Consider the following 12,373-nt stretch of genomic DNA (forward strand, 5'->3'; position numbering starts at 1 on the left):
TAACTTTTTTTACCCAAGTCAAGCATGCAAAAAAAAAAAAGTTAATGAAGTAAATCAATATTTTAAAAAGAAAATAAAAAAGAAACATACAAGATATCATAGAGTAAAAGGAATCCTACCTAAAGATAACATTTTCAATAATAATAATTTATGACGCATGTGTGTATATAAAATATATTCATTGATATATCTATTAACATATATTTATCAAAATAATATAAAAATTAATCCTATAATTTTAGAAGGTGAATTTAATAGGTACAGGATATAGAATACGGATCTAGTAAAAAAAAAAGTACAGTACATACTTTACAATAATAAATAAAAAAAGACATTTCGTTTTTTTTTTTCATTTATTTAACACTTAACAAAAGTACATAACTGCTAGAAAGACTCATCCTAATAATTTAAATTTATTGATCCATTGATTAAACAATATCAATTTCATGATTAAACTCTTCAAAATAATGCGTCTCCACGCATTCACTTTTTCGTAAATGACGTGTGTGCATATGTCAGCCTTTCACTTTCGAGAGTCTTCATGTGAAGACCAAACACCCCGGATTCAGATTCGCCACAGCTATCATTTCCGAGTTACCAAGTTCCAACCGTCGATGAAAATCGTACGGTTCATATATCAAGTCTCAGTTTTCAGTTAAATTTACAAGATAAAACTAGAGCCGTCTGTTTCATCACACGACTCTGATTCTCCAATTGAACGAATAAATAAAAGAACTGTCCATAGAAAATCGAACCCACCTAACCTCACCGTCTCCTCCACTGTCCACTCCTTCATCTTCAGTTTTTTTTGCCTATAAATACACAAAATTGCTTCGAACTAAAACCGAACTCATAATATTCATCACTAGAAGTGTTGGATGCATTTCTATTTCTAACTAATTATTGTGCTTATTATTATTGTTGAGAAAGAAAAGAATGGCAAAGTTAATAAAATTCTTTGAGTTGAACACAGGGGCCAAGATTCCTTCTGTTGGGTTAGGCACTTGGCAAGCTGAGCCTGGTGTTGTAGCCAAAGCTGTCACCACAGCCATTCTGGTAAAACCCAAATTCTTTATTTTTATTTTCATTTCATTTTTTTTAGCCTTTTCTCATTTCTCAATAGAATACTAATTCAACTGAAGAATATTTCTCCACTGGTTTTAGTTTTTCTTATGATTTGAGTTTAGTTCTAATTCTTGTAAGTTTAGGGTTAGTACTCCTACTTATATATTTTAATTTTTTCGTATTGCTAATTGATGTTAAATCTCTAATAGTTTTCATTGCTATGTAAATAAAATTCAATTTTAGTTTTTTTTTTTTGTTTATGTTTGGGCAAACATTTTTGTAGTTTTGATTTTTTCTAGGTGGAATTGATAACTAAATTTGGTGTCGGGTTATGGTTTTTCAGGTTGGATACAGGCATATTGATTGTGCTCAAGCGTATAACAATCAAGCAGAGGTAATAATAATTTTCACTTGATTACTCTTGTTTGTGTAATTCTGGTTTATTTTTTTCTCTTTTGTATTTTTTTATTTATAATATTTCCTTTGCACTACTAGAAATAATAATTAAAAGATGTGAATTGTGAAAATTGTTAATTTTTCATTCTGGGTTGTTTCAGCTGGTGCTATTTTACCTCAGAATTTATTGGAGTTGCTACTATGTGATATAATCTTGTTTTGAAAAATAGCGAGAAGCAGTCATTTTTGCAAGCGAATTAATGTATTTTTTTCTTCTTAATTTTGGTTTTTATAGATTGGTTCTGCTCTTAAGAAGCTTTTTGATGATGGTGTGGTGAAGCGTGAGGACTTATGGATCACCTCCAAACTCTGGTTTGTTGTCTTAAAAATTGTGTTTTCTCTCTGAATATTGGAAAAGATTGTAAGTGTTTGGTTGCTGAAGGAAGAACCTCTGCTTTGTTGGCTATATTTTCAGGTGTTCAGATCATGCTTCAGAAGATGTGCCCAAAGCATTGGATAAAACATTGCAGGATTTGCAACTTGATTACCTTGACCTCTATCTGGTATGCATGCATTATGTTTACTGATATGTGAATTCATGTTGGCAATTTGGGGGAAGGTTAAGTGCTCTAGATTCAAATTAGAAAAGTGTAGAAAACTAGCAGTACATCTTTTAACATTTTCTTTTCCTCGTACTCTTTTTTATTAGTTGAAATTGATGTGAGTCCTACTAGGTTGGGAAATGAGACCTAATAGGAGAGTGTCTCTCACTAAAATAGTCTTAGGAACCCAGTAGGAGAGTATGTATCTCTAAATTTAAAGAGTGTTGGAGGGGAGTATATTGTTAGCATTTATGGTTTCTGAATTGAATAAAGTTCATTGGTTTTCAAACATTCATATAATGCTTAGTTTAGTTACCAAGGGGCAAGGGTTTATTTCAATTTCATCAATTGCTCTCTTGAGTCTCTCCGTTCAAACAAACTAAATTGATTTATGTTTTAGATCCACTGGCCAGTGCGCATGAAAAGCGGATCAGTTGGATTCAAGAAGGAATATCTCGATCAACCGGACATTCCCAGCACATGGAAAGCAATGGAGGCACTCTATGACTCAGGCAAGGCAAGAGCCATAGGAGTTAGCAATTTCTCTTCAAAAAAGCTTCAAGATCTCATGAATATAGCAAGAGTGCCTCCTGCTGTTAACCAAGTGGAATTGCACCCAGGATGGCAGCAGCCAAAGCTGCATGCATTCTGTGAATCTAAAGGAGTTCATCTGTCTGTAAGTATGATATACATTATATGTACTTTCACTTAAAGGACCTAATATTCCTGTAAATTATGACTTAGAAATAAAATTATCACTTTTGGTGAAATTGGCTAGAGCTGGGTAAAAATGAATTTGGTGTATACTCAAATTAAGTTGATGGTGCCTCAACAACCACTCTTTATTCTTCTGATATTTGTAATGTAACTATTTATATGATGAATTTCTTTTCAGGGATATTCTCCACTGGGCTCACCAGGAGTTCTCAAAAGTGACATTCTTAAGAATCCTGTTGTGATAGAGATTGCAGAGAAATTGGGGAAGACACCGGCACAAGTTGCCCTTAGGTGGGGACTGCAAACAGGTCATAGTGTGCTGCCTAAGAGCACTAATGAGTCCAGAATCAAGGGAAACTTTGATGTGTTTGACTGGTCTATTCCAGAAGAAGTGATGGATAAGTTCTCTGAAATTAAGCAGGCGAGTAGTTAGATACTTAGGGTGTGTTTAATTTCAAAAACTGTTTTTGGTTTTCAAATAAAACTTAATGAGGTTGCTTAGACTGTTGGCGGAGGGTAGGGTGGTACAAGACACAGAGCAGAGTGTAGAATTGAGGAAGATGTTGAACAAGATGAGATAATATTATTTTCAAAACTTAATAGATTTTGGATGAGAAATAATTGTTGATCAGTAGTATAAAATTGATTTAGAAAACAATTTTTTTAAAAAAGAAAAGTGAGAATGGAATTAAGCATTCCCTTTTTATTATCTAGTTTTTTTTTTTTCTCTTGATATGCATTTCCTCTACATTTTATGTTATACTGTATTATGCTTTTGTGTGGCTTAACAATAAAATGCAGGACAGGCTGCTCATGCAGGATTACTTTTTGTTGAAAGCTTCATTTTTTGAATTAACACATGGAATTTACTCATGCAGGATAGACTAATTAAGGGCACTTTTTTTGTTGACGAGACCTATGGTGCCTTTAAGACCGTTGAAGAGCTTTGGGATGGTGAACTCTGAGCAATATGCTTCATAGAGATGTTGACAAATGCACTGCTCCTCAAGCAGATTGATTCCGCCTTTTACCTGTTAAGATCTTAAAGCTACCAGCTGTAGTGATTCAAGTATGTTTGAGATTTTGAGAAGAGCTATTGTTCATAATAACACAAAGTAACCGAGACTTATTTTTCATTTATAATTGTTGTATCTTTAATTCAATCTAAAGAAACCAGTGCAGTGAATTTTAAAGGTCTGGTAGCCAAAATAAATTGATATTCAATCTCCACCATCTAGTCTTAATGGTAATATGATGTGATGCGACTCATCATAATATAAAAAGTATTGTAAAATATTTACATTTTTTAAATATATAGGTAATGAAATTCACTAGCATAACACAAATTAAAATATTTATTATTTTTTAGTTTATATGCTTAATTATTAATTAAAAAAATTCTGTATTATTGTTTTAATATTATCTAGTTAATTATAAAAATTTTAACAAATTGATAAATGAAATTTTACACTACGTTTTAAAAATGAATCATAATTTTGAAAATGAATCGTGAGAATTTAAAAACAGTTTTTTTAATATTATAAATATATGTGTGCAGTAATTTTAAATAACCTTTATCTTTAAAATAATAGTTAAAAGGATAATTTTAAAAATAATTATTACTTATGCTTATATTTAAGGTTATACTTTATATATGTGTATATATACATATCAGAATAATTATATTTCTCTTATCCTATTTAACAAATATATAATTTATATAAAATTATTGTTTTAAACATTAATATTAGATCATATATGATTAAAATCATTGACTATTATGAAATATAAGTTTGGTTAATGGTTGTGATAGTTTTAAGTGAACTTTAGATCAACAACATGGAGTTAAAATTTTGATCCAAAACTTAAATATAGTTAGATTAACGTTTTCATCTTTTTTGCAAACTAACAAATGTCATCTCTATTTTCAACTCCATGGAACAAAAACATTGATGTGGTTGAGAATGAAGCCCAAACAATGCTTATTGCAAAAAATCCTAATTTCTCCTTCAAATAGAGATGACCAATGGATGAAAAGACGACTTTCGTTGTGCCATGAGTCCCTCGCTTGCACCATCGCAAGGATGTAAGCTGAATGTGCGCTAGCTCTCTTTTGCTTCCCCTGTTGCAAGGACCCCCGCGGTCCCTTGACCACCAAGAAGGGCTTCTTCCCCTTGATCTCACTACTACAGTGCGTGACAACACTGTTAAGGAAAGTTGTTTATCCAATCGCATGTGTAGATCTTCGCCCATTATTCAGGCCACACACCACAAGAGGAGTTTGCACATTGGTTTTGGCGATGAAAGTGATGTTGCCATGATGGAGTCGGGCTTTGTTCGAGGGCAAGGGTTGCTAGGTTTCTGTGTGCCTTTGCTTCTTTTTTTCTTTTTCTTGAATTAATTATCAATCAAAACTATTGTTTTTGATTGTTGAAACAATGTTGTTCAGTTCTGAATTGATGAGTCATGAGTGATTTAAGTTCTTGCTTTGGGATTATGTATCCATTTAATCTAATTTTTTAAGCTAGTTTTAATTTGCTTATAGCAATTTATTTTGAAAATTTATTAGTTCAATTTTTGTTTTTGTCAAAATTGTTGATAATGATTCTTCGAAATTTCTATTCTTTGCAAAAAAAATTTGCTTAAGGGGCTTAATAAAGAAGATGAAATGGGGGTATTTTAGGAAAAAATGCACATGCCTGTTACATGACCCGTAAATTATATAGGGCTAATCCTGTTTGAGGTGTAGGGTGAAAAAAGGGAGTGTATGTGTAATTTGGGTAAATCTTAGGGAAGGTTGTTGCAATTTACTAAAATTATTATTATTATTATTATTTGTTTTATTGGGAACTAATAGGCACAATCCTGATTATGTGTATTGTAAAATAATATTATCTTTTATACTTTTATGTTAAGATTGACGGTGCAACTGCAACATAAGATTAAAAGTGATGTGATGTTAATGTGCAACATGCAAGTAATGTGAGAAATAAAATTACTCGTGTTATGAGAGAAGGAGGAGGATGCATTTCTTTATGGTTGAATCACTTGAATGAGTTTTTTTGGGTAATCATTTATTGGTATAAAGTATTTATCAATTTTTTCGATGATTAATCTCCGTCAAAGAATCTGACTGATTACCTTTAGTGGGATTCTCCCCTTGTGACATCCTAAAATCTTTTATGAATAAATATACAATTTTTCTTGATATGTAAACTCATTTTAATATAATCATGTTTATTAATACGATTGAGGAAACATTTTATCTTAAGAAGATTGAACAATTCTTTTTTTCTTTTGATTCCTTTATTCATACAAGACGTGACATAAAAATAAAGTGTTTAGTAAAAACACTTAATTACAATAAGTATTGATTTTGAAACCGTTAGATACATTAGAATGTGAATTTTTCCCAAAATACACATAATAAAAAAGCTTATGATTGCAAGTGCAAACAAAACATCTTGAACCTAGGTATACCCATACATATGCAAAAGAAAGGAAGACATCTAGCCCTAGAGCAATCACCACTAACTCAAACCTGAAAAAGAAACTGTACGAAAAAAAGGTGAGACAAGAGGTCGACAGTTTAAAAGATCCCTAACAACAGGACTCTCATGAGGAAACATCCCATATATCCTTATATGGATCCTCCTTACTGCTTTCCTCAGTGAGCCATCTGGCTCCTCCTTGGGGAAGCTTCCTGCCTATATCGTTGTGTCATCCTTCATGACATGATCAAGAGGCTCCTTTGCCACCTTTGACTGGTCCTCCATGCCTGCTTTTTTCAAATATTTTTTGTATTACCAAAAATCATGATCAAAGAGTCCATATAATTTTTTTGAAATAATGGTATGCATTGTGATGAGTAATATTGATGAATTTGGTAAAGATTTAGAAAGAGAGGGATTTGAACCCTCGGTAAACAAAATGCTCTAACATCTTTAGGTCCTCCTCGATCTCATCCCCTGAAACATGTGCTAGGGTGAGAGAGGTTGTCACTGTATGCTCAGAGTTCTCATCGGCATGGGGTGGTCTTGGCACATATTGAGGAAAGTCTTCCTCGACATAAGGTGGCCCTGACACATACTCAGGCATGTCCAAAGAAGACAATGAAGACGAAATCTCAATGATTCCTATAGGCTCAACATAAGGTAGTAGAGCAGTGTGGGCTATACCCACCATATGAAATACTCCGCATACTTTGGCGCCTCCTCGATCTCAGCTTCAGACATCACTGTGAATTGAAGTACCCAATGAAGTGGTCAAGGAGTATGTGGAGTATATTTCCCAAACTCCAGAGTCAATCTCAAGAAGAAGCTTTGGCTCCTTTGACCTTAATAAAAATGTAAAGGGTGAGTATTTCTGCTTCGCCAACCAAAACACAAGTCAATTCACATAAGACTAGCAACCACTGCATTGTGTTTATCTACCAGATCTCACATGCATATTAAGGAGTCACTATTTTTTACTAACTCAACATATATATCACATTGGTTAGCAACCACTTGAACTCCTAGAACTCAATGATCGTACAACATTCTAATTTAGATGACTGTTGGGGGACACTTTAGGCCATGGTACAATGGAAATGCTCTCATAGAATGGTTTTGCCACACATCTGGCAGGATTGCCAAGTCGACACTCTGGAAACAAAACCACAAACTCAACATCGTTATCCCCAAGGACTCTCAAGCCAGCGAGCATACCTCAGGTACTACTCCCTAAGGCCATCCTAACTTTGAGGACTTACTCCTCAACCACTCCTCACTGAGGGTTTACTTTATCATTGCCATGGGTCTCGACTGCACAGGTACTAAACATCATCTAATGGCGAACCAAGTCCGGGAATCTTCCAGACTTAACATCATAAACAAAAGCAAGGACTTCATCCACATCTTGTGGTGCGAAACCGCCAATCTACTGTCGCCTAGCGAGCTTTCACTACTTCAGCATGATCCCCCACATTACTCTCTTGAAGAATATCTCAACATTCCATCGCGAGTCCATGCCTGCATGCATATCTCTCAAGCTCATTACTCTCTCGGAGAAAACATCTTAACCACACAGGTACTCTTGCCTAATTTCTTGTGAACTAACATACAATATTGCACGTATTTTGAGACACACAATGTACACTAAAACATGGTTCTAGTAAGCATTGGGTCTTGCGCTCGAGTCCTTACATCCACCACATAAAGATCCACATCTTTTGAGATGTATTGTGCCTATTAGAACAAGGTCCTAGTTAACAGTGGGACTCGTGCTCGAGTCCTTGTAACTACCACACACAAGGTCTGACATACAAGTTCATTACAATCCCTAGTTATAAGTCAATTGGGTCACACATAAATCATCAAATGCAACAAATGCCCGAGGTCACACCTCCCATTCTCCAAGTAAAGAAACACTTTCTACAGTTATAATTGTACATGATTCCTACTCCTTGGGTCTTTCAATCATAAGAAAACATATTGCATTTCATATAATCACAACTAAAATCAACATACACCACTTAGACAAAATTAACAATTCCTCATAACAACACTTAGTAAAGAAAATAACACTTTAACATAACAAAGTAACCATGCATTAAAAACCTTAACTTTAGAAAATAAAGAAAATTCAAGACTCTGTAGAATTTAGCAAAACAATTATCAACATTAAATTTTAATATAACCTTAAAGAAAATTTTCTTATCTTTCCAATAAGGTAAACCAATTCATTTGCAAAAATCTAAGAAAATACATAAAAATTCTACAAGGCAGCAAGACAAAGAGTATTCTAGTTTGACATAGTTCAAAGATTTGCAAAGTTCTAACAAAACCCTCTTTTCATCAAGATAAAAGTTGTACAAAAATTCATTTTATCATTCCCAGTAAAATTTTCTTTCCAACATTTTTCCCAAACTTCACAAAATGTCTTTCTTGCGGCCACTTTGTTTTACTTTGGCCTTTAGAAAATGAATATGAAACCCTTAATTTTTATAACATACATGGTTGAAAAGAAATTTCTCTTTTTTTCAATTAAATGTAACCATATTTTTATTTTGACAACCACAGAAGCAAAAAATTAAAGAAAACCACACACTGCCAAACACAATTTGCAAAACAAGACAGTCACTTTGTATGTCACATATGGGTCTCAACATGGCCTCATCTCTTAAGGGCTTCAACATGAAAGTTATTGAATTTTTTTTCGAGAATAAAACAAGAAAAAATTCATGAAACATAAATGGGTAGATTTTATTATAGGCTTGAATCATTGAGATTGGTCTAGAGAACAAAGTCTTCCGACCAACCTTTAGCTTCTCCCTTCTCATAGCTCCAAATTTAAAAAATCAAAGCTTGTTCAAAAATCCAAATAAAATTGGATAGAGTCTCCTTTGTATTAGGAGCTCTTCCAAGGCACAAAAAAGCAAAAAGAAAAGAAGAAGACATGCATGCAACTCAAACATTCATAGTTTTACAAAAATTGTTTGAGAGAAAACATTAAAAACCCATTTTTTTCCAACATGCAATGCAATGGAGGTTCACTTCACCATGGTTGCCTCCTCCCCAAGGAAATCATGGGCTGAGTTCATAAAAAGAACTCCCCCGTACCCTAGGTTCAGTTCACACAATTTGGAGAAGAGAAGAAGATGAGAGTGCAAGCTTCTCAGCCTTGCAATGGCACCACCCACAAGGTGAAGTGCAAAATTTTTAATTGGCTCCTCCTTCTCCTCCTTTGGGCTCACGGTTAAAGCAAGAAAAAGGAGAGGAAATTGGTTGTTTTGTGTCTTTGGGTGGCTAATGTAAGGTGAGAGCAGAGAGCTTTTACTTGTGCACTAAGTAGAAATGAACAAATAAAGAGAGAGGTGGGTGAGGGAGTCAGGGTCAAGTGTTGAATTGGATAACCAAGTTGTTGGGGAGAGATTTTGCCTTGCATGGTCAGTCCCCTTTCCCTTTGGTGGGTGCGGTTTTGGCATGATGGCCCTTTGGGGTTTATACTGTGTAATTATCTTACACAGTGTAATCTTGTATTGTGAAATTTTTGCAATAGAATTTAATTTTCTACTAGTTTTAGGAATTAAATCTAAACAATAATTTTTTTTATAAAACTTAATACTTGAGGTATTTACTATTTGTGTAATTAAATAAATTTCAATCATCAAATATATATTCTTTTATAAAAAAAATAATTTAAAAGACAACAAAATATCACAGAAAAATAATTGCGGGCAAAAAATTTCAAACAATTAATCCCCAAGAAATAAATTAACACTATGAATTTTAATTAAATCATAGTCCACAGTCAATTTGATCACAAACAAATATTCAAAAGAGAATATATTCACATTGTCATACCCTAATTTCATCTGGGGACCTTCATTTGCTAACGTTTTGATTCTTGCTAGCTGAATTGAGCTGCTTGGCACCAGCTGCTGCACAATTCGAAAGGTTTTCAACATTTTGGAAAAGAATGCGGAAAATAATCAAAAGGGAGGGAAAATGGTCATTTTTACACTTTTTCAGGCCCTTGGCTCGCCCAGGCTAGCCTCTGGCTCGCCTGGGCCACCAAAAAGCTTAGGGCTGAAGTAACTAACTCGCCTGGGTGAGCAAGATTACTTCTAGAGGAAGTAACCAGCTCGCCTGGGTGAGCCGCTGAACAACCTCCACCCCTCATTTCCTATAAATAGGCGTGAGGGGGCTAAGGTAAAGGTTCAACTTCATATATTGAGAGCATTTTAGTGAAATTAGTGACAAGAAGGAGAAGGAAGAAGAAAAAACAAGCCCGGGGCACTTTCAAATCGCTTTCATGATCGATTCCTACTTTCGTTCTTCACCGTTCTTCGTTCGGTTAGTGTTTGCTTTTAAGAATTTGAACATGATTCATGGACCCCTATTGGTCCTCTTTATTGTTTTGTGCATCTTCATCTCCTTCTCCTATCATCGGTAATTGCTTTTCTTTTGTAAAGTAAGTTTTAACCGGCCATTAGTGCCACAAGTTATCTTTAAAAAAGGATTGAAGTTTAATAAACAAAAATAAAAATAAATCCAACTTATAACTATTTTCTTTTTATCAAATATCACTTGAGATCATTTCAAGGTCCAACGCCTTAACGATTTTCTCAGGCTTTCAAGCTTGAGAAAATCATTTCAAGGTCCAACGCCTTAACGATTCTCTCCGCCTTTCAAACTTGAGAAGACCGTTTCAAGGTCCAACACCTTAAGGACTCTCTTTTTTTTTCAAAAATCAAAATATTGTTTCAAGGACCAACACCTTAAACGACTTTTGTTCTCAATTAAAATCAAATCTTTCAAAAAAACATAAAAATAATGTAACACAACAAACACTCAGATGAAAGAACTACGTAGGTCTGATTTTCTCATCCCACCTGAGAATACGTAGGAGCGAGGGCAACACCCTTGTCGACCCTAAAAAATAAAATAAAAATATAAAAAGGGAAAATACCTAAAAAATACGAAAAGGAAAAAAACATAATTTTGAAGTCATGTTTTGCATACTCGATTAGAGGCTGCCGTCCCTTGTGACGGGCGCATGGGGTGCTAATACCTTCTCTGTACATAAACAACTTCAAACCCTCCTTTAAAAAATCCGTAGACCTTTGTCTTTTTGGTTTTTCTAGCATTTTCATCAAATAAACATTGGTAACGACTCCGTTCGTTTTCTCCCTTGGAGACAAACGCTTTGGCCCATTATTTTGGCCTTTTTGCCCTCCTGCCGAATGGTAGGTTGCGACAGTTGGTGACTCCACTGGGGATGTTGTTAGAGAGTTAGGTCATTCAATCAGTGTGCAAATGTTTATCATAACTTCTTTATTTAGTTTCCCTTTCCCCTTTTATCTTTTGTTTTGTCCATATTTGTATATAACCTTTGCTATGTTGTTGTGTTTGGTGTGTGTTTGTTTATCGATTACATTCATAGTTAGAAATATTTTTTCTACACACACATGACACCTACACCTTGCACACACATTGAGATATTAGGCCCTATACCCGGGTCTATGTGAGCCACAAGGAGTGGAGGTCGATTTGTGGTCATGCTGGGTCTCTGACTCGCTTGATAATAGTGAAGCCTCATCTTGAGTTTTCCTATTTTAGTGATGCATTGTTGCTGATAGTCCCTATCGTCACAATGTATTACTTAAGAGGATGATATCTCTAGAAGCCAGTAAGGTTACATGAAACCACCCCTGGGAATTATCACTAGAAGTGGACTTTTGGATCCTTTCCATTAGATTCCTAAACTAGGCGGGCGCATAGGAAACTCACTCTGACATGTTCCTTGATTGCATCATACATCTCTTCATGGCTTCGTAATGGGCATATCATTCCTGCATTTATCATATTCATGCATTGCATTTTGCATAAGTCATTGCATTATCATGCATTTTCATTTAACATGCTTTTTGTTCTACAAACTGCATACATTTTATTTTCATCATTCACATGTTATGCATGATCCTTGCATTTTCCTTTGCAAAACAAAAAAAAACGAAAAAAAACACAAAAGAAAGTCATGTGTTGGGTACCATGAGGATGGCTATAAACCTACTATGTGGGGATTATACACCCATTTCTCTTAAAAAA

At 34.4% G+C, this 12,373-nt stretch overlaps 1 protein-coding gene across 1 annotated transcript; it reads left to right on the forward strand.

Moving 5' to 3' along the window:
* The first annotated feature begins 775 nt into the window (after window positions 1-775).
* On the forward strand, window positions 776-4,010 carry LOC114415001 (NADPH-dependent aldo-keto reductase, chloroplastic-like). Its single transcript, XM_028379494.1, has 7 exons — window positions 776-1,056; window positions 1,409-1,459; window positions 1,757-1,833; window positions 1,937-2,024; window positions 2,464-2,739; window positions 2,959-3,201; window positions 3,659-4,010. Exons 1-7 carry the CDS (start codon window positions 937-939, stop codon window positions 3,743-3,745), a joined length of 942 nt encoding a protein of 313 aa, XP_028235295.1. The 5' UTR covers window positions 776-936; the 3' UTR covers window positions 3,746-4,010.
* Window positions 4,011-12,373: the final 8,363 nt, after the last annotated feature.

The sequence above is a fragment of the Glycine soja genome, chromosome 1 (genome assembly GCF_004193775.1).
Source record: "Glycine soja cultivar W05 chromosome 1, ASM419377v2, whole genome shotgun sequence".
In the NCBI taxonomy this organism is placed as follows: domain Eukaryota; kingdom Viridiplantae; phylum Streptophyta; class Magnoliopsida; order Fabales; family Fabaceae; genus Glycine; species Glycine soja.